The sequence below is a fragment of the Pithys albifrons genome, chromosome 16, assembly GCF_047495875.1.
Source record: "Pithys albifrons albifrons isolate INPA30051 chromosome 16, PitAlb_v1, whole genome shotgun sequence".
Lineage (NCBI taxonomy): Eukaryota > Metazoa > Chordata > Aves > Passeriformes > Thamnophilidae > Pithys > Pithys albifrons.
The window spans coordinates 6,535,476-6,555,032 of record NC_092473.1 but is presented as its reverse complement, the minus strand read 5'-3'; the positions used below and the strand labels follow the sequence as shown (position 1 = coordinate 6,555,032).

The 19,557-nt window shown below is 41.1% G+C and overlaps 1 protein-coding gene across 5 annotated transcripts in view; it reads right to left on the bottom strand.

Moving 5' to 3' along the window:
• The window catches only part of NUBP1 (NUBP iron-sulfur cluster assembly factor 1, cytosolic), a 51,949-nt gene that overhangs the window by 20,074 nt on the left and 12,318 nt on the right, over nt 1–19,557 (bottom strand). For all 5 annotated transcript variants that reach the window (XM_071571660.1, XM_071571659.1, XM_071571657.1 and 2 more), the window contains exon 2: nt 166–258. In XM_071571660.1, the coding sequence (XP_071427761.1) occupies nt 166–208 (43 nt within the window). In that variant the 5' untranslated portion in view covers nt 209–258. The remainder of the gene's footprint in view (nt 1–165; nt 259–19,557) is intronic.

Here is a 19,557-nt window from a genome sequence, read left to right as displayed (position 1 = left end):
CTACATTTATTATGGGAGCAGATAATTTGTCACTTCTAGTACCACAACACCATGAATTAGGCAGATAAATAAGCTACGACAACAATTTTATTAAAACCCCCTCAACAAATGGAACAAAACAAGATGGCCTTAAATATTAATACACAACTCCTGTTTTATACTCACCCTGAGTTTTGTCCTCTACATCCTCCCTGAAGATCTCTTCCATAGAACTGTCTGCAGCATTAGGATTGATACCAGCCCTGTCAGTAGGATTGCCTGCATCCAAGGTACAAAACATGTTTGATTTAGCATCAAAAATGCTGTGTCACATTATCCCTTATTCCCACAGCTGCCAGCGACGCTGTTGATGTTCCAAAGGGTGTTGTCTAAAAGCAATTCGGAAGCTTCTTTTGAAATCTCTGGAGCATTAGAATGTCTTTGAATTTTGTTTCAATCAGAGTGAAAGCACATTAACATGACATACTTAAAACCCAGAAGTACATAGTGGTTCTGAACCAATCTAACTCCTGGTAGCTCCTTGGGGAAGTAAGAGCTTCACAAACTGTCACACAGATACTCAAAAGTATTTTGGGCTTAACATATATGCAAATTTTCTGTCAGTCTGATATGATTTCTAATATTTTGACCCAAATGTTTAAACAAATACAGTGTTTACTAGATGTAGTTATCTTGACAGATAATTAGCATATCCTGTTCTTCCTCCAGTGCATATGAACTTTACCACAGCTCCCTAATCCAGACCAAGTTATCCTGGATGCTGTAGCTGATCCCAATTATTGAATGCTATGTTCATCATAACTTCAATTAGAAATAGCTGTTCTGATAGGGTATTTGAAATTTGGACACTTTTTTCCATCACAGTTTTTGGCTGAGCTCGTATCTCAAATAAACTATTTTCTTAGAGAAAAAATCCTATCTGAGAAAGTTAAACCATTTGCTACTTCACTTTTTAAGGATTCTTTTGCTTTAAAATAATTTCAGTGTATTTATCTCATGTGGTTTAAAAGAAGAAGAATTCATCCCAATAGCTCAGCTGCAATGGGGAAAGAAAACATCAAACGAACCACTTCTTTGTAACATGTAAATGTTGTCTGAATTGCTGTTTACTTAAAAGGAAGTGCTGATGTTGGCACTTGTTCCCTGTGTGTGCTGCCAACTGTGTAGCTGAAGGGATTAGAAAGAAAACAAATTAATAAAGTCTAGTTTTTCTATGCTTAAAAAATTGGGACTGTCCTAAGATGAGTTAAAGTGGTTTCTGGAGAAATCAATCTTTCTTATGGTCCATAGTGGGGGAGCAATTAATAGAACATTAGACAAAACAAAGTTTTGTGAGTATGAAAGAGTTTACCAGCTCATTGACTATACAAGATTTGCCTCATCTCCATTGATAAACCACTGGAAACAGTGTGGCCAATCTCAGCTCACAGCAAATCTTGATTTTAGAGCCCCACATTCAATGGTTGTTCTGGTAAAGTGATTCTGATTAATATGTTCCTGTGCCAAATCTGCAAATATTTCCTGAAGGAAATAATTATTATTCTGTTCTCTCAAATAATGAAGTACTATAGAAGTAAACTAGTAAAAATTAATATCATGCTACTTTCCTTTTGAAAACCTTGTATTCTTAGCTTTAGATGCTACTAATTCAAAAAGAATTATAAGATCTACTCCAACAGAATCAGACCACACCAAAACAGCCAGACAAATATTGGAAGACACGTGAGTTTCCAGCCAGAGAAAATGTCAGACTGAAATTCTGTACTTCTCAGAATTAGTACAATACAGGATTTAACTGCTCAGGATAATGTGCCACCTGTGTTTGTTCTTTTCTGGAAAAGTCCAGTTTAAATGCTTACCCCAGTCTTACACTCTCCTTCTGTCTAGCAACTCTAGATTTGCTGTTTGGAATTAGAGGAGACTGAATAAACTTGCATCACAGAAGCTGAAGGGCAATTTCAGTGCTGCTACTTCAGCTACACATGTAGCCTGTACTCACCGAGAGGGAGTCCTTTCATCTCCATCTATCAATCTGATTTTTCATACAATAATTATGAAGAAAATTGGTCTGCTTATAAGAATAATTTGTAATTGATGTGGTATTTGCACAAGTCTGTAGGGTCTTACCTCTATAAAGGTATGTGCTATCTGTCACTGGATCTCAAAGGACTTCATGGGCCAAGGCAGAACCATCGTTCTGTTGTGACTGAGAATGTTAAGACAAAGTAGGAATGGAACAAAGTACAGGAACGTGATGCTCTTGAAGTGTCCTGCAATTGTACTTCAGTCTGTAAGTCAAAATAGCTCAGCCTTCTAGTTCTCAGTGGAGTACTACCTTGTGGGACAGACAAGAGAAGGACAGAATGGGCTTTGACATCTGACTTTTCTGGATGACTGCTGAGACGTATTAACAGTAATCATAGAGAGGAATTAGAGGAAGAACTAATGGTAAAGTGGTGTGGCTGTTTTGGACAAAAGAGAATGATAAAGTTTTACTGTTATTTGTATTTCTTCCTGAATTTACTCATGGCCATTTACAGAGTAAGCAGCAAACTACAGTTCCAATAACTGAGCTGTTTCCTGCCACCTCAGGGCCCTCTCTACAGAGCAGCTCTAGGAACACACAACACCCATTTTACATGGAACAGAAGCCAAATCTGAAACAATGCTAGGTTTGAAAGCCTCCTGAACAAACTGGCTCTGTTCCATACCCTTTGTTTTGTGTGGGTGGTGGCCTCCTGTAGTGACCAGCAGAAGTGCCCCTGCAGAGCACACTGGGCTGTGTGGGGTGGGCACTTCCCGGGGCTGGCATGGTGGGTTGTGACTGACCCATCTGACACTCAGGGTCACCCCTGCAGGTAAAACAGTACCATCTCCTGGCTGTTGTGTCAAACCACTCACACAGCAATGCTGGTTTCAAAGATTTTAAATAATGGGAAACCATTCTGGCATACAAGATTGGGAAGTGATATCCAGGCCTCCTTCTGATACGCATAAACCCATCTCACACTGACTACTCTGCATCTGGATCCTCCTCAGGATGATGCCACAGTCATGTTGCACATGCCCATGGAGAGGCCAGGCTGCCCCATCCAGCAAAGCCAATGTCAAATGGTGGCTCTCTGGCATGAATTTTTCTGAACAAAGGGATAGTTCCAGAATGAACTGAGTTTTTTATTGCAATATATGACTGCAGAGCAGTTCAGGGGGTCCCAGTGATGTGTTGCTCCAGGCAGAAGGAGCTCTGTTAGTGCAGACTTCACAGTGATCTGGTTTGAATTAATAGCCATACCTTGTTGTTTCTTACTCAAAAACACTTCACAACAAACTTCTATCACAGAGCCCCCCTTGGGACAGACTTTAGGTGGGAGGAGGGAGGAATCTCACTGTTTTGTTTCCCAGCAGGGAAGACTGTTACCACTGGTAACAATTTTCTCCCTCTCTATGCCTTTGTATGGAGGCAAGGGAGATTTTATCACTTGCTTCTGTTACTACCAAACCCTGGAATAAAGCACTTTATTTGCATTTCATATACTATTTTTACAGTGTATGAAGAATAATATTTGTGTTGAGCTGTTAAATATTGACAATAGTCCCACCCTATTTATCAAATACTGACAGCTGACCAAGCAAAGGAGTAAAAGTTATTTGGAAATCTGGATCTTCTTGAAGCCTTTAAATATATTTCTAGAAGTTGGAGGCTTTCCCAGGTCACACAGCTACTCTAATAGCTAGACATATTTTCTCCCTTCCTTACGCCAAGAACTCAATTAAGAAATGTATCGCAGAGGGGAGGCACTTCTAAGGCAACACAATTTTTTTTTTCAGCAGTTCTTAACAGAAAAAAGGAAAAAATTAAAAGAAATTCTTTGTCTGAAAACAATTAACATAAGTGAAAAGCCAGCCTGAATCAAAGCCCTGAATGTGAAAATTTGGGGGCTTTGGGATGGAGATGGTGGGGCCGAACAATAATTGTGAACACTACAAATTCCAGCTCCTTCCTGACAGTGCCTTTGTTCAGCGATGTTCCCTCCAAGACCTTGACTCGGCTTTTGGGTGGAGCACTCACTCGGTACATTGTCAGTGCAAACAACACTGAACTTGTCTGCACACACTGTGAACATCCTACTAAGAGTGACTGCATCATCCCATGGATCCATGGCAGTGCTGTTCTTTGGGAGCATCCTTTCCCGTGACTACAGGAATTCCCAGAGATTCATCTGCCATCAGCACGGACAAACCTTTACTGAGTGCTGCAAAACTAATGACACTGTACAAAAATCATCTTCTCTAAAGATAAATGACTAGAAGATATTAAGTGTTATTATCCTAGTGGAAAAAAACTCTCAGTGATAAAAATGCTCTTGTCTTTTATTAGTGGTATCCACACATGCAGCACATTTCAGTCTGTTAATAGCACACATCCTCTTAAAAAGTAAATGGTTTTCTTTAGGCTATCAAAAAGGAGGAGACTTCCGTGGACTTCAGCTATAAGCCTATATAAATCCAAAAAGGCTAGAAATTATTCACTCCTTGCTAATAAGGAGCCAAGGTAGATGGATAATGCAGAAAAGTCTTGTACTGCCACTGATTTACAGTGTAAACAAATTCACACTCGGCCAGGAGAATGCAGTTAATCCCAGTCGTGATGGGAATATGTCAGAGGAAACACATTTCTAACCATCATAAAGATACTCACACAGATAAACCTGAGAATCTCTTACAAAGCCCTCGAGAGAATGTAACATTCTTTCAGGTTATTTTTTCCATAGATTTCTCTTCCTGTGAACTAGATCATTAATTATTGTACTCATATGCAGCCACAGACATCAAGAAGCCACATCTACTGTATTTCTATATATATAACATAAATTTAATGTGCAGTTCCATAATTCTTAAAAGATAAGATCTGTTTTACAGCAAATAGACTAATGCAGAAAAGACCAAAACCTGTCCCTGCCTGTTTCAAACAATGAGATAATTTTAGCTCTAGACAAGCCATTTCCTAACATTATCTAAACTATAGCTCATAAAAGTTTATGGACTCAAATTCCAAATAGAGTAAGAAAACAATGGATCTAAGTATCTTCACTAATGATATAGCAGTTGGGTGCCATGAAGTTACTGATCACTGTGAAATTTTACAGTTTATTTTACCCAAATCTATTAGTAGTTTAGTCCCTTTAAAAAAAAAAATTACAGCGAGGAAGCAGAATTTGTACAGATGGTGTGCTCAGTCAATGTATGTGCTGGTGCTCCTATGACATATATGGCTTTTCACCTGGGTAAGACCTGGCACGTGCTTTCAGCACAGCATATTAAGGTGTGAGTAACAGGAGACAAGGAATATTAACTATGGAGACAAAAAAGTGCTGAGTTAGGGATTTTTCATTTAACAATCATTACAGTTTGGCAGTACAGTTGCACAATTTGCACTTTTTCATAATCTTACTGTGTTTTAATTTTATTAATGAGGAAAGCATGAGAGGCACCTTTCAACTTTGGCTTTCCCACTATCCCCTTCCTAGTGGTGCATTTTGGCAATTACAGTTTTAATGAAAGTCCATCAATGTCCAGTTCTGTATTTAATTACAGGACATGCAGGCCCACTGATGCAATAAGAAATCCCAGATCAAATGAAGAACACATGCCAACAGTTTGCTAAGTAGCTGCTGTCTTGAGTAAGTTTGTGTGCTGACAGACACAAGAATTTTCAGCTCATTTCTGCATTTCTTCCCCCCAAATTCTTTTCAGAAGAAAACCCATCCCAAGTGGATTACAGTCTTCTTTTTCAAACCAAGGGATTAAATTCTTAAAGGAAAGGCACAACCAATTCCAACAATGAAAAACAGATAACCAATAATGAATAAATAAAAAATGCTTTACTGTGCAATAAAGAATTTGAATTTATAGACGATGTAAACCTTTCAAATCTTTCTTTCAATGCAAATTGCTTTAAAGTATTAAAGAACGTAGAAATTTCAGTATCACTGCATTATAATCCCACATCATGTAAGAACATGCTTGCTCAACTCATAAAGTAACCACCGGCTCCTTATTCCATGCACTACCAGTTCAGATCTGTTCCCTGTCCTCAGGGCTGCTGAAAACCATGCTATAAAACAAATCTTCTATTAAAACTTAGTCAGGAGAATAAGATACAGGTCAGACTGGTTGAAGTATTATTTGATGAAGGAGACCCTCCTAACTTTTTAGACTTTATAGGTCTAGTTGCTTTTCAACTGGAATCCATAAAAGTTCATCCAGTCTTCCTATGATGTCCTTTGATCTCTTACTTTTTATTTTTAAAAACACACATAAAATTCCTGTATCCATATCAGACAAATAAGCTGAGGAGACAACACAGTGATTTGAACTTTTGTTTGGATTTTCTCTCTGTGTTTATAAACACCAAGGCAATCTTTCATTGGTTGCCAATGCAAAGAAATTCAGGCTTATAGAAAATACCCACACTGATCTGGTGTATTTAATCTAAGGCAGACCTATGTTACATAAATGAGACTGCATTGGTTGGTTTTTGGTGTGTGGTGCTTTATTTTTTTAAAGGCATTTGCTACTGTATGATTGTCACCAAAACCTCCAATATTAAATGGAATTTCTAAAGTGGAAGAGATTGAAGGGAAATATGCCTAAATAAACAAGAGAGAAGTTATCTTCTGGTGAGAAATTTCTCAGTGTTGTGAAATAAACATTCATAAGAGAATTCAGCACAAGAAAACCAGGCTTTAAACAAACAAAAGATGGTGAAAATAATCTCCAAGTCAGAGGGCAACAAGAAAAGCGTGGCCAGGAAGGTGTTTGGACAATGAGTGCCAGTGTGTCCTACTCTGCAAGGACAATTCCAGCTCTCACAAGCAAGAGGAGCTGCCACAGCAAGAACAGGGAGCCAGGGCAGTGCTGGGAATCCTGAGCAGCACAGACACATATAGAATCATAGAACGGATTGGGTTGGAAAAGACCTCTGAGATCATCAAGTCCAACCCTTGGTCCAACTCCAGTCCCTTTACCAGATCATGGCACTCAGTGCCACGTCCAATCTCAGTTTAAAAATCTCCAGGGATAGTGAATCCACCCCCACTCTGGGCAGGCCATTCCAATGCCTGATTACTCTCTCTATAAAGAATTTTTTTCAGATCTCCAACTTAAATTTCCCCTGGCAGAGCTTGAGCCCGTGCCCCCTTGTCCTATTGCTGAGTGCCTGGGAGAAGAGACCGACTCCCACCTGGCTAGAACTTCCCTTCAGGTAGTTATATCCCGCACCACACTTAGAGCTCTGGCACCACGGCCATCCCACTCGCTCCCCGCTGCCCACAGCTCGGCGTCCTCCCCCGACCCTGCACGATCCTCCCGTGGCCTGGCATACCGAGGGGGTCCCTCCTTTGGCATGCAAGGGGGAAAAGCGTGTGTTGAACAGGTCGCTGATGTGGCAAAGCTCGGGCTAAACACCCCGTCACTGGGTATTGCTGTGGCGTAGTTAAAGCACCGTAGGAGAAAAAAGTGACATTAAGAGCTCGGCTTCAAAAACAACCCTAGTCATGTTATTACAAACACCCAACAAAGACAGGAGTGTATTCATTCCCTCATATCACATCTGTGCCCTGCAGGCAATGTTCTGAGAGGGGGCTGTGAAACTTGTACTCGCAGCTATCTCAGACAGCTCCACCTCGACCCGTCCCAGCGCCTCACTCGCTGCCAGGGCTGTGTACGTGATCCCCTCATGTTCTTACGCAGTCCTCGCTGTGTTTAACTCGCCAGCGTTTGCAAACACGCCATACAGGAAAACAAGGCAAACATGAAAATGTACTCGGGAGTTTTATTTGCATCTCCTGTGCTCGTTTGTGTACGCTGCGGAGCGGGATCCAAACATGCCGCCGCTCCCGAGCCTCTCGGGGAAGGACCGAGCGGCTGCTCAGCCCAGGGCAGCTCTAACCCAGCGCCCTGTCCATGCAGCCGGTGATGCTGCTGCTCTGCAGATGCTGCTGCAGCTTCAGTCTGCGGGCTGAGCTGTTAAGTGTTAACCGAGGATCTGCTACATGTTTTAGAGCCAAAACAGCTCCACGCTGCCGTGGTTGCTGCTACATTCCCTCCCTCAGCTGCTGAACTGGCTGCTGAAATGGCAGCTGCTTGTTCTGACCTGCCTCTGGCACACTCTGCTCCGTGGCACTCTCCGTGCATCCCACCCTGCCCCCTCTCCTCGGGAGTGCTTCTCTTCCCGCTGTTCCTCCCCTCTGCTCGCTCAGGCTCCCTGTCCCCACTTCACCTTTGTCATACATGGCTGAGCACAGCCCTTGCCAGGCCCCTCCCTCCTGACATCCCAGACATGAAAGAAAGGGCAGCTCCATGCCTCCATTTCGTGCAGGAAAAGACGTATCAAATAGACTTGGGGACGAGCTGTCAGACACTGTCAGAGACCAGCGCCACAAACACTGCACAGCCTCCTCAAGGCCTGCAAAGACAGACCCACTCCTATGAAGAGGGCAAGTCCCAAAGAGTGAGTGGGTTTCTAGATGAAATTTGTAACTAGAAAGGGCTGTCCCAAGCTATGTGAGCTCAGGAGTGCTATGGAAATTCAGTGACATATAACCCATGTTAAAAACAGAGGGGTTTATGACTGACTACTAATGGATGTCCTGTGCCACACATTACAAAGTATTTCTTCCTCTTCCAGATCGTTGAGCTTATTCCTTAAGTCTACTGGAAGAGTTCATTGGTACAGGTCACTAACTACAGAATTAGTTTTGTGCATTGGACTGAGCACAAATGGATTGATTTGCCTACAGAAAATATCAGTACCTATATTTGTCCTGATGTTTGTTGGTCTGAGCAGAGAGAGAACACTTTTACAGCTAGATGGTGAAATGCCTTTTAAAAATGTTCTCTGAATACTTCATTAGAGATTTTTGGCATAGCTGAGGTTTCCTGTGTCCTGAACACTGTACAGACAAGACGTGCCTAAGCAAACAATGGCACTTTACTAAAGGCACAACTCTCTACAAAAGAAACACTTGGGAATAAAATGGCCTAGCAGAGAAGTTAAGTATCAGGGGGAGATTGCTGAGTGGGTTTGGCTCGTTTGTTAACCTGCAAGGGATGCACAAAGCTTTGCAGCTAAACATGTCATCCAGGGGTGGGTGGAAAAATATTAGTTTTTAGCTCGTCTGCAGTTTGCACAGGAAGGTTGACAGTCTTGCTGAGCAGGCAGCCCTAAATGATACATTACTTTTTATACCCCAGCTGAAAGCACTTATGCAAAAGAATTGCTACCTGTTTCTCCCCTGGGGCAGGTAAATCAGAGCTGTGCACTGGAGAGCACTTCTATACATAAACATTTAAGCACTACGATTTATTACTAGTAGATAGATCCAGCATGCTAATGTTCATTTATCTTTCATATTCCAAGAGCAACAGAAGAAGCTATTCTCAGTATGACAACATTTACAACAGAGTTGATGCAGCCAGATTTGCCTACTTAAGCCTATCACTTTTTATTTAGACCCGTCGTGGTCTCGTGGAGTCCCCCAGCACAAGGCTCCAAGCCTGGTGTCGAGGATGTTTAATACCTTGAGCAAAGCAGAGGCAGAGCTCTCTCACTGGGGAACATTCAAGGCACAGGAGGGAAGGGACAACAACTGATGAGATGGTGACAGACTTATTTTTTCTGAGCTGAGCAATATACAGGGATTTAGAACAAATCTCCAAAGAAAAAAAGAACAGCTACAGATAGAGATGCAATTCAAAGAGGGCAAAATTATACAGATTTATCACAGGCAGAAAACATTCAGTAACCTCTCTCTTCCCCTGAAAGGGCATTTCTTGGTGTCTTTTAAATGAGGGAAATGTCATAGATCTGACCTATGTGGAATTTTGGCATACTTTATCTTTCACAGGGAATTAACTCTGTTGAAGACAATACTGAATAATACAAGAATTCTTAGGTAAGATGCTGGCTAACATGACATGTTTCACAGTCAGATGCCACACTCTCCCTCTCTCACCTCTGCTGGTTTCCTGCTCGTGCTCATTCCTTGGTAGGGCTGCTGGGCAAGGACTGATACACCTTCCCTCACCAAAAGAAATGCATTTGATCAACCAGCCATGGCACAGTGGTAACAACTGGCCAAGTAACTGAGTGCTGAGTTGCCTGAATGCATCCTCTGAAATTATTTCCTTCAGGTTTGGGTTCCTGCCTATGAGTCACTGATTCAGAACCATGTTGTGTATTTAACCTCTTCCCCATATCACAAGCACCCTCCCTAGTACATGGTGGAGCTTTGCTAGAACTGCTCTCCATATTATCCTTGCAGCTTTGCTGCTTTGGAGATAAGATTGAGAAGAGCAGTTGTTTCCCTGGAAATTTTCCATCAGCTAAGCAAGATGAAGTCTGGAGTAGCCCAACACAGGGCCAAGCCTGCCTTTATATCTGCTTTTCTCAGTTTTGATGGGTTAGGCTGTCTTTGCTTTCCTCCACTCCTACTCTATATTTTAGGCATTAAAAGTGTGAAATGAAGCTTCTGGTGTTTCTCTTTTACATGGGGTGGTTCTTGGTTTGGTGCTTCTGCTTGTCAGAGGAGGACCCTGCTGGCTCTTCCTGTGAGGGAGGAGGATTTATCCCACAGTCTGATTCCTGATCCAGCTGCAGATAATCCGGAAAAGCCCAGACTGTAATTCTCACATGAGCTAACAAGCATGCCATGATCCTATCAGGCATCAGGAAGGGCATCTATTCTCACTGTTCCTCTTGGGGTGTGTTTGGGAAAACTAATTTACAACACTCTCAGCTTTGTAAGTAACCACAAAAAGACCCTTCAAAATAATTTGTCATGAAAAAAACCCAACCCAGCAAATATAACGTGCAGTAAACTGGCAGAAATTAAATCCTGCATCAGTAAAACCATGTTTATGCAAAATTGTTTTCCAAAAATGAGCCAGAAATCAGAGCACTGCAACAAATGGGTTACTTTTTTTCCTTTTCATTTCAAATTCAGATTACTTTCATTTTTCAATGCTATTGTCTGAATGGAAATCTTAAGATTTCATTTGAAAAATGTGAATGTGCTGAAGCTTTTAGAGAGAAGGAAATGGGTCCATTGCTACCTCTGAAGGACAAGTGGTGGGAAAGAAACAGATCCTTACCTAGTGGAAAAAGTAATTTGGAACAAGTTGCAAAGGACGTGAGGAAAAAGTACAGTGGCAACACAAGGACAGAGGAAAATGCTCAGAGGAGCTACAGGAATCAGCATCATTTTATCATATACATGAGTGGAGAACCATAGAATACCAGGTTGAAGGAAACCTCAAGGATCATCTGTTCTAACCTTGTAATGTAATAATTACCATCCAAATACTTTCTTGCAGGAGGCATTTCCTTCCTGCCTGGTGAACTCAGCAATGGCAGCTTAAGAGAACTGTGATCTTTGCTTTTCAACTTGTCTCAGTAATGAAGTGAAAGAATTACAGGGAACAGCATTAGCTACAGCATAAATACACTGATTTTTCAGTTTTGGGCACTGACAATGAAATATTCCAGGCCTGCAGTTCACTCTGTGGTATATAGATATGCTAAGCATGCTCACTGCAAAACCATATGCGCTTTTTTATGTCCACTCTGCTGCCTCACTTGCCTGCTTATGTACAGTTAACACAGATCATGGTCTGAGCCCAAGACTCTTTGTCTTGAGGTGCTTTACAGTTCTTTCCCAGGCCACTACAGAAAAACCAGTCTGTCCTTTGGAAAGACTTATGAAAAATGTGTTGAGGGGGGAATCAAGATTTGAATTATTTTTGCCAGTTTGTTCACAGCAAAACAACCAGGTTGCACCAAACCTCTATGTTTACAGTTGTGGCTGAAGGCTAATTTTAAAGAACTTCCACAGGCATCTTTAAGCTGAAGATCTGGGTGATACACTCAGTCAATGATACAAAGTCCAAATTTTGAAAAGAAACCTGTACCTTTCCCTCCTGAGCAGAAGGAAATGACACTGATGGCTCATCAGTGAGAATCACTGGCACAAGAGCCCCTCCTGACTGCTGAGCGTGCATTCTGGATGCAATAGGCTGGAGCACCACAGTGATGGGGCACGTTTGGTGATGAAAAGTCTTGTTCTAGTATTATTAAAGGCCTTCAGCACCAAAACTGTGAACAAACTCTGGACAAGCTTATACAGGAGGTGGGTTTGTTGTTCAGTTGGTTTGTTTAATTGTGCTCCACTTTCAGTAATGACAGTAATGATCAGCCAATTGCTTCTTTAATTGCAACTTTACCCACTAAACTGTTCAATCTTTATGATTTATGTGCCGTGGTTCATTAGCAGTCTGAATGCTGAAGGAATTTGTCACACAGAGAAAATGTGACATTTCTTTCTTCAGAAAGAAGCACAGTCTGGGATTTATACCAGGTAGAGAATGTTAAAATGCCTGACTGTCTTGGCATTTCTAACACATCATTACCAAATCAAAATCATCAAACTTCTACTTGTTATGTCTTGCAAAATTAGAGAAAATAATGTCTCTACAAGTTTTCTGCATTCTTCTCTTGTTTAGAAATGTCAGGGTGTAAACAGAAAACAAAGTAGTAGCTTGTTTCCATTTTTGGTTCCCAGAGTGCCCTGAACAAGTGGCCTCTTACAGACTGGGGATAGGAGAAAAAAAGTGATACAATAATAAAAATGACAATTTTAATATTTTCAGACTTCTCACATACAGAACATTCTTCAACATTAGCAAAGCTAACATCCATGTATTTTAAAAATAAAATCCTTCTGAGAACCTAAAAAAGCCTTGAGCAGTTTCCTCTATCTCTCTAGGACTAATGATGCCCAATGTTTCTAGACAATACTACACAGACTAACCTTCCCTCTCAAATGCCTTCTACTTGCCAAGATTTTTTTTTCCTGTTCCTTAAAAACAAACAAAAGCTTGTTTTGAAAGAAATATGAAAGGAACTAAAGGGATTGCATTGAGCCAAAAGTCCTTTCTCCACCCTCACTGTACTCATCTGGAAAGCATCTGGCAAACAAATCCATTGATAGTTTAGAAAAGCCTTTTATCTGTCCTCACAGGCTTGAGAAGGACAGTGGATAGCATACACATTCCATGGGCTAATTGTACATCCCCTTTGTATTATTGCCATTTTGAGAACATGGGAGTACAGCACATCATCTGCCACGCTCACAAAAAGCCCCTCCCTGGTAGGGCTGCGTGAAACTCAGCTTGGTAAACTCGCAGGAGAGAGGGCCAGATACATGAACAATGAGTTGTCCAAACAAACACAGATGAAAAGCAGAGTATAAATCCTGCCTCCACATTATAAGTGACATCAGCTGTCACCATAACCTCCTTAAGCAGAATTACAAGGTGTACATCCCTCCCTGGTACCTAAATTTAAAGCATGTGAGACACAGGACAGGAAATGATGAGCTGCACTGCCTTTCATGCATATTTATGTAAATTCCATGATTGCATTAGGTAATCAGAACAGCAGTGTGTAAATTTGAACGTGCATCATCGAAGAAATGCAAATATTTATATAACAGTTTAAGTGGAAAGCATTTAGGATGGTTCTTTGAAAGAGCTGATCACTCTACATTTGGAAGCTGGCTGTTTATGAGAATTCAACCATTCAACAGACCTTTGAGAACTTAATTCCTTTCTGTGCTTACAGGTACCCTCAGGAATTGAATTCCCCTCGGAGCTAATACAGCCCTAAATCACTATAAAAGGCCTAATTACTATCCTGTGTATATTAAAATCCCAATTTTCTGTTTTTACTCAGTATTTGTCTTCCTGCAGCTTCCTGCAATGACAAATACAGGGGCTCCAATGCCGTTTCCCACAAAGTGGCTGGAGTATTGCTTTCTCTTTCCTCAAATATGTAAGATGTACATGTAAGATTTAAAAAAATAAATCAACCTTAAAAAATACATTATATGAACAATTGCAGTATATTCTTTGGCAGATGCATAGTCTCAGACACTATGTTAAATCTGTTGAAGAAGTTACAACAGGTCTGCAAATGACTCAGACTGAGGAGAGCTCTTGGGAATCCTTTCTTGGCTAAGACCAGATGGGGAAGGAAGAATTAGTTGGAGTTTTTTCCGTTGGGGTTTTTTTTTGCTGTTGTTGTTGTTGGGGTTTTTTGTGGTTTTTTTTTGCAGGTAGTTTCATGTTTTTAGCATTATCAAACTGGATTTCACAGGCCATCACTGCAGTCCGTAAGACTCCTCATGTCTTGGAAACCTGTGTAGCTGAGCTGTACAGCAAGCACTGTTCTTCACTGAGAGGGAAGCGTGTCACACTACAGAGAGTACAAACAAGTCCCCTATTATAATGGATGTCATGGGTGATTTGCTCACATTTTTACTTCTGATCTCTAATGAGGGCCGAATTTTGTTTTGAAGGTCTATTTTGGAATGCAGTGCAGATTGTGGAAGCTGCCACGCTAATGACATTACAGGATGTCTGGCAGTGCTTGGTGTCTTGCCTCATGCTCCTCCCAGCTGCAATTCCATTTTAGCCATTCCTCTGAGCTCTCTAATGGACTATCAGAGCCTGAGGACACAGATGTTAACAGCTACCATCAGTTATAAACAAAAGCAATTACAAAGAGGAATTGTTTCCTTTTCCCGAATGGATGACTACTCATCTCTTCCTAGCGATAGTAGTTATGTGAGACTGAGTTACCATTGTAGTGCCAGGCTATGGCTTATGCATTTTGAACTGACTCTCACACAGCCTCTCCAATAATCAGGTTTACACACAGATGGGAGCAGCAGGATCTCTGCTATGTTCTTTGGCTTTCTTTGATTTCCTTCTACTCCCTACATATTTTATCTCCCCATCTTTACATTCAATTATTATTAGAGATTAGCTTCCAGTGGATGATTTTATTGCTACTAGTTTACTTTTACATTGTGAGATTTGGGTTCTTTTTCAGGTTAAGTAAACTGGGCAAAAATTTAGTGACAGAAGGATGTCTAATATTGCACAGGGAAATTCCAAGAGCTGCCTGTCATCTGTTGGCTACAGGAAGAGACAACCCCCAGACACATTTAAAAAAATTCTCTTTTGGTAGAAGAAAAACAGGATTTATAGGATTTAGACTGAGTTAAAATACAATGGAATATTATGCCTGTCAATCTTCACTCATTCTTTATTAGGCTTATCTACTTTTTAGTAATTACTATAGCATCCCACTTTTCAAATGGAACATTGTATAAAGTGTATTTCATTGAGCATTTAAAAAGTTTTATTATTTCAGCCACTTAATTCTAAGACTAGGAGTACAGAAGTCAGTCCACTGTATATACACCAGTAAAATTATCTCATTGGATTTCTATAGTACTCTTCCAGAATTTTAAGACAAAAGAAGCTAATCTGCCTGTATGCTATAATTTTCATTCCAAAGAAGAGTATAGAGAAAATATGAATGCACTGGTTCGAAAAAACATCCTCCTGCTATGCTATGCCTTCAGCTATATGTGTGCACAGACCTATGTCCTCCTTAGCTGTGTGGTCAGGCTGCCCTCTCAGCTTGGTGGCACTGGCATGAATTAGTGCAGGAAGGCACATGGAATGAGTAGAGAGGCTCAGTGCAAGCTCTACTGAATGCAAAACAATGAATGTCACAGGATTAGAAAGTGGCAGGAGGTGACTGTGCACCTAAAGTCGTTCTGTGCTGCCATGAGCACAGGGGAAAACAAATTCCCCTCCTCAGATAGTGCAGAGCCATCACAGCCATAAGGTCAGAACTCTGCCAAGAAAGCTGCAAGTTCCTTCAGGCTGGTTATATCCTGCCTTCAACAACACAGAAGGAGACCCAAACCTCAGTTTTGAAATCTTGAATCTCCTGAACTGACATGCTTAGATTGCACACTGACCATTCAGCTTGACAGCCCAGGAGGCTTCTGCTCTGCCTTTCCCTTTGCAGCTCTGGCCAAGGTTCATCTATGAGTGTATGAGAATCTTCTAAACAAAAGGTATTTCATATAGTTAGTTCTGAAGACAACAAGCAAACATTAGCAGTATGAGGCAGTCTAGAACACTGACTACTGTGTCTTGAGACAAAACCTTTCCAGTTTTATGCTACAGAGGTTCAGTAAAGGTAGAAATTGAAACTAAATGTTACTATTTAGCACCTTTTTGTTCATTCTAAGTTTGCATTCCTCTAAAGAAATACAAGCCAAACCATCCATTTTATATCTGATTGCTACTTTTGTAGTTTTTATTAGAGACCATGGAGTCTTAAACCTTGTGGCACTTAATACAGCTCAGCATTTCATAAAGAACTGAAGCTTCTCCTCCCTCTTCCTGGTTTATGCTGTCTAAATTCTGTTTATTTTGGAACTCTTTTGTAGCCCTGATTGGGCTCAGTTGGTATTAAACCACAAAGCTGAAAGTATTAATGGCAAAGGTTACCAAAAGAGTATCTCATAACTCTTACTCACACAGGATCTTGAGGTTAAATTCAAGTTTATGACTATTACACTATGTATACTATTATAATTTTCACCAATATTATTTCCTATTAACAGCTGGTTATTTTTAGAAAATATTCACAACTAGCCAGTGTTAATAAAAGTGTTTATAAAGTGTTAAACTTTTCACACCTTCCACTAACTCCAGTCTTGTTCTACACCCAAAAACCCCCGAACCTCCTGAAGTTTTACTCATTTCAGAAAGATGTCTTTTCCAATCTTGACAATTCTATGATTCCAAGAGTGCTATCCTGTTAACTGTTATCCAAGTATTGTCTTAGATTAAACTAGATATTAATTTTGTTACAAAAGATAATGCTTAACTCATGAAAAGGAAAGCAGGAAGAGGAGAAATATTTTACTTACACCAAGGAAACTAGAACAGAAAATAAAGCAGAAGCCCCAAATACACAGAGCATTAAGAACTTACAAAAAAGGAAAGAAAAATAAAAAGGGTAGCCACTGCCCTTTGAGTGATTCTGTGCTTGGGGCTGCCCTCAGCCCGAGCCAGACCAGCTGCAGCCCTGCCAGCCCGAAGTCAGCTCCCAGCCTGACTCAGGGGTGAGCAGGGAGCACTGGGGACCTGGCAGCTTCCCATCCTGCCCTGCCTGGCATGTGGTGTGCTCTGCCTGCCCTGCACCCTGCCCACAGCGCTGCTGCTGGGCCGTGCCCCCGCTCCTGGCAGCAGAGTCCTGGCTGAGAGCAGCAGCCTGGGCAGGGACCAGCCAGGTCCGGGCTCCCACAACAGCCTGCTCTGAACAGAGCTCTGCCTGCCCTTGCTGTGGCAGTGCTCCCCGTCCAAGGGGTCAGGCTGGCTTTCTGCCAGGTGGCAGCGATGGTATCTGTGCCCTTCTCTCATCCTGGAGAAGCAGTAATGAGACTGAGTCTAGATATGTTGGAAGTGAAATTGCTTTTGCTAACACATACAGTCCTAAAGATGAGATGTCCAGTTCACAGGTGGTGCCTAGATCGTGCTTAAAAGCCTATTCTTACACACAAACCACATAATGACTCCATCCCCTTGTACTATTTGGAGTTTGTGTCTTCCAAATCTGAAGCCTCATGTATCTTGGCATGCCTGAAGTTATCCTTTCTTAAGCAGGGGTTTTCTCCTTCCTGCTTACCTCTAAGTAGAGACTTTTACCTACATTCCTATTCATAAAACTGCTTTCAAGCTGACTCTTGCTAGATATTCAACAATTAGGTGAGAAATGTGGGGTATCCTTAAAATTCTTGCACAGTACGTACCAGTAGAAGGTTTCAGGCCCAGCAATCTCCATCAGCATATTACCTGTATACTCACATGCAAATCCTAATAGCACACCTCTTAACCATAGTCTGTCAAGCAAACCAACCTCTTTGATATTTTATTTTTCCACTGGAAGAACCTTAAATCAAAATGAGCCTCTAGATAGCACTGTAAGTGGTATGATTATGCATAAACACATTAGATAACCAAATAAAGCCTCTTTGTTAATCTGAACTGACAGGCTGTGATTGACAACTCCTAGAACCTAATTCTTCTGGAGTCTTAACTTCTCCCTTTAGATCCCCTAATTACTGCCTGCTGCTCCCTGTGCCTCAGGATTTGTGCTGGTAGAGAAGGTGCAGAGACAACTGGTTTTAACAGCAGAGAGGAAACACTTAAGCACTGAGCCAGGATCAACAGAGAATCCAAAGAGGAACCTGGAAGAGCAGGGCCCAACTCCAGGCTGCGCTACATCCTATGTCTTTCTGATCATGCGGAAGCTCTACCCACACAAAACAAAAGCACTTAACAGATCACAAATGCAATACTTACAGAAAAAAACCTATGAAATGACAAACACACACCACCCAATGCATCCAGTGAAACAGAGCACATTTAAAATACATTTGTTTTTATTTCCAGGGTGACACTACTGTCTTTGTCAATTCAAAGGAGAATCACAAACTAAGGCAATATTGAAACCAAAGACTAAGATCAGGATTCAGCTGCCTTTTCAGTATACAGTAGATGTAAGTTGTTTCTTGACTCAGGAAAAAGACAAATAACTAAAAGAAGCAGCAACACCAGCATTCCTACCAGTCTGAAAACCTCATACTTCAGAGAACAGAACTGCCATGATGTTATAGTTGCATGACTTGGCAGGAATAATATGCAGTTTCCAGGACTCAAACTGAGATGCTGCAAGGGAAGTATTATAGATTGTATTGTTTCTCTTGCAGCTAAAACCAGAAAAAACAGTGAAAATACACAGAGACCCCCAACATACAGCAGGTCACTTACAAGTCAAGAATTTACATATTTAATGACTAAAATAAAAGTAACAGAAGTTACAACAGAGTCATAAAGTTGCTCTGTGGTTACAAATCTGGAAGTTAAGGCTGAGGTCTGACACAGACATACAGATGTCTTTTCCAGCACAGGAAATTGGGAAGATTCCAAAATTTTATTTAGCAAATTTCATAATTATTGCAAAACTTGGGATAAACTTCATCCTCTTGTACTGTCTGTAGTTTTGCCATCTTCTTTATTGATATAGGATTGTTGTATGAGTTTGAAACCAGTTTTGCTTTTCCAAAGGCCAGAGGTCTATACAGTTAACTCCTTAATATCAATATTACAACATATTTAGTGATACATTAATCTCTCTGAAATCTGAAAGGTGATACATTAATCTTGCAGATGATACCCTTGGCAGTGACTGTGTGATCCCTCCCTAACATTGAAGGGAAGGAGCATTCAATGGAAGTGTGATCCACCTTCCCCTGTCACAGAAGGGCTGATGTTGAAAGGGAGATCTGGAGGGAGAGGAGAAACGTCTCCATCTTTGGAATTTTCCAGACCCTGCAATGGCTGATCTGATCTAATGACAGCAATAGCCCTGTTTCATATAAGAGATTGGGCCAGAGGTACTTTCCATCCTTATGTCTAATCCCATAAATGCCTCCATTCAGTGGAAAGATTTTTATTTTTCTCTTGGTCAAAAAGTACCCCCATCCAGCAAGTCAAAGATCATCCAGCTTGCCTTATTCCATTACTTTCATTCTCCATCCACTGCTGGCACTGCCACAAACTGAA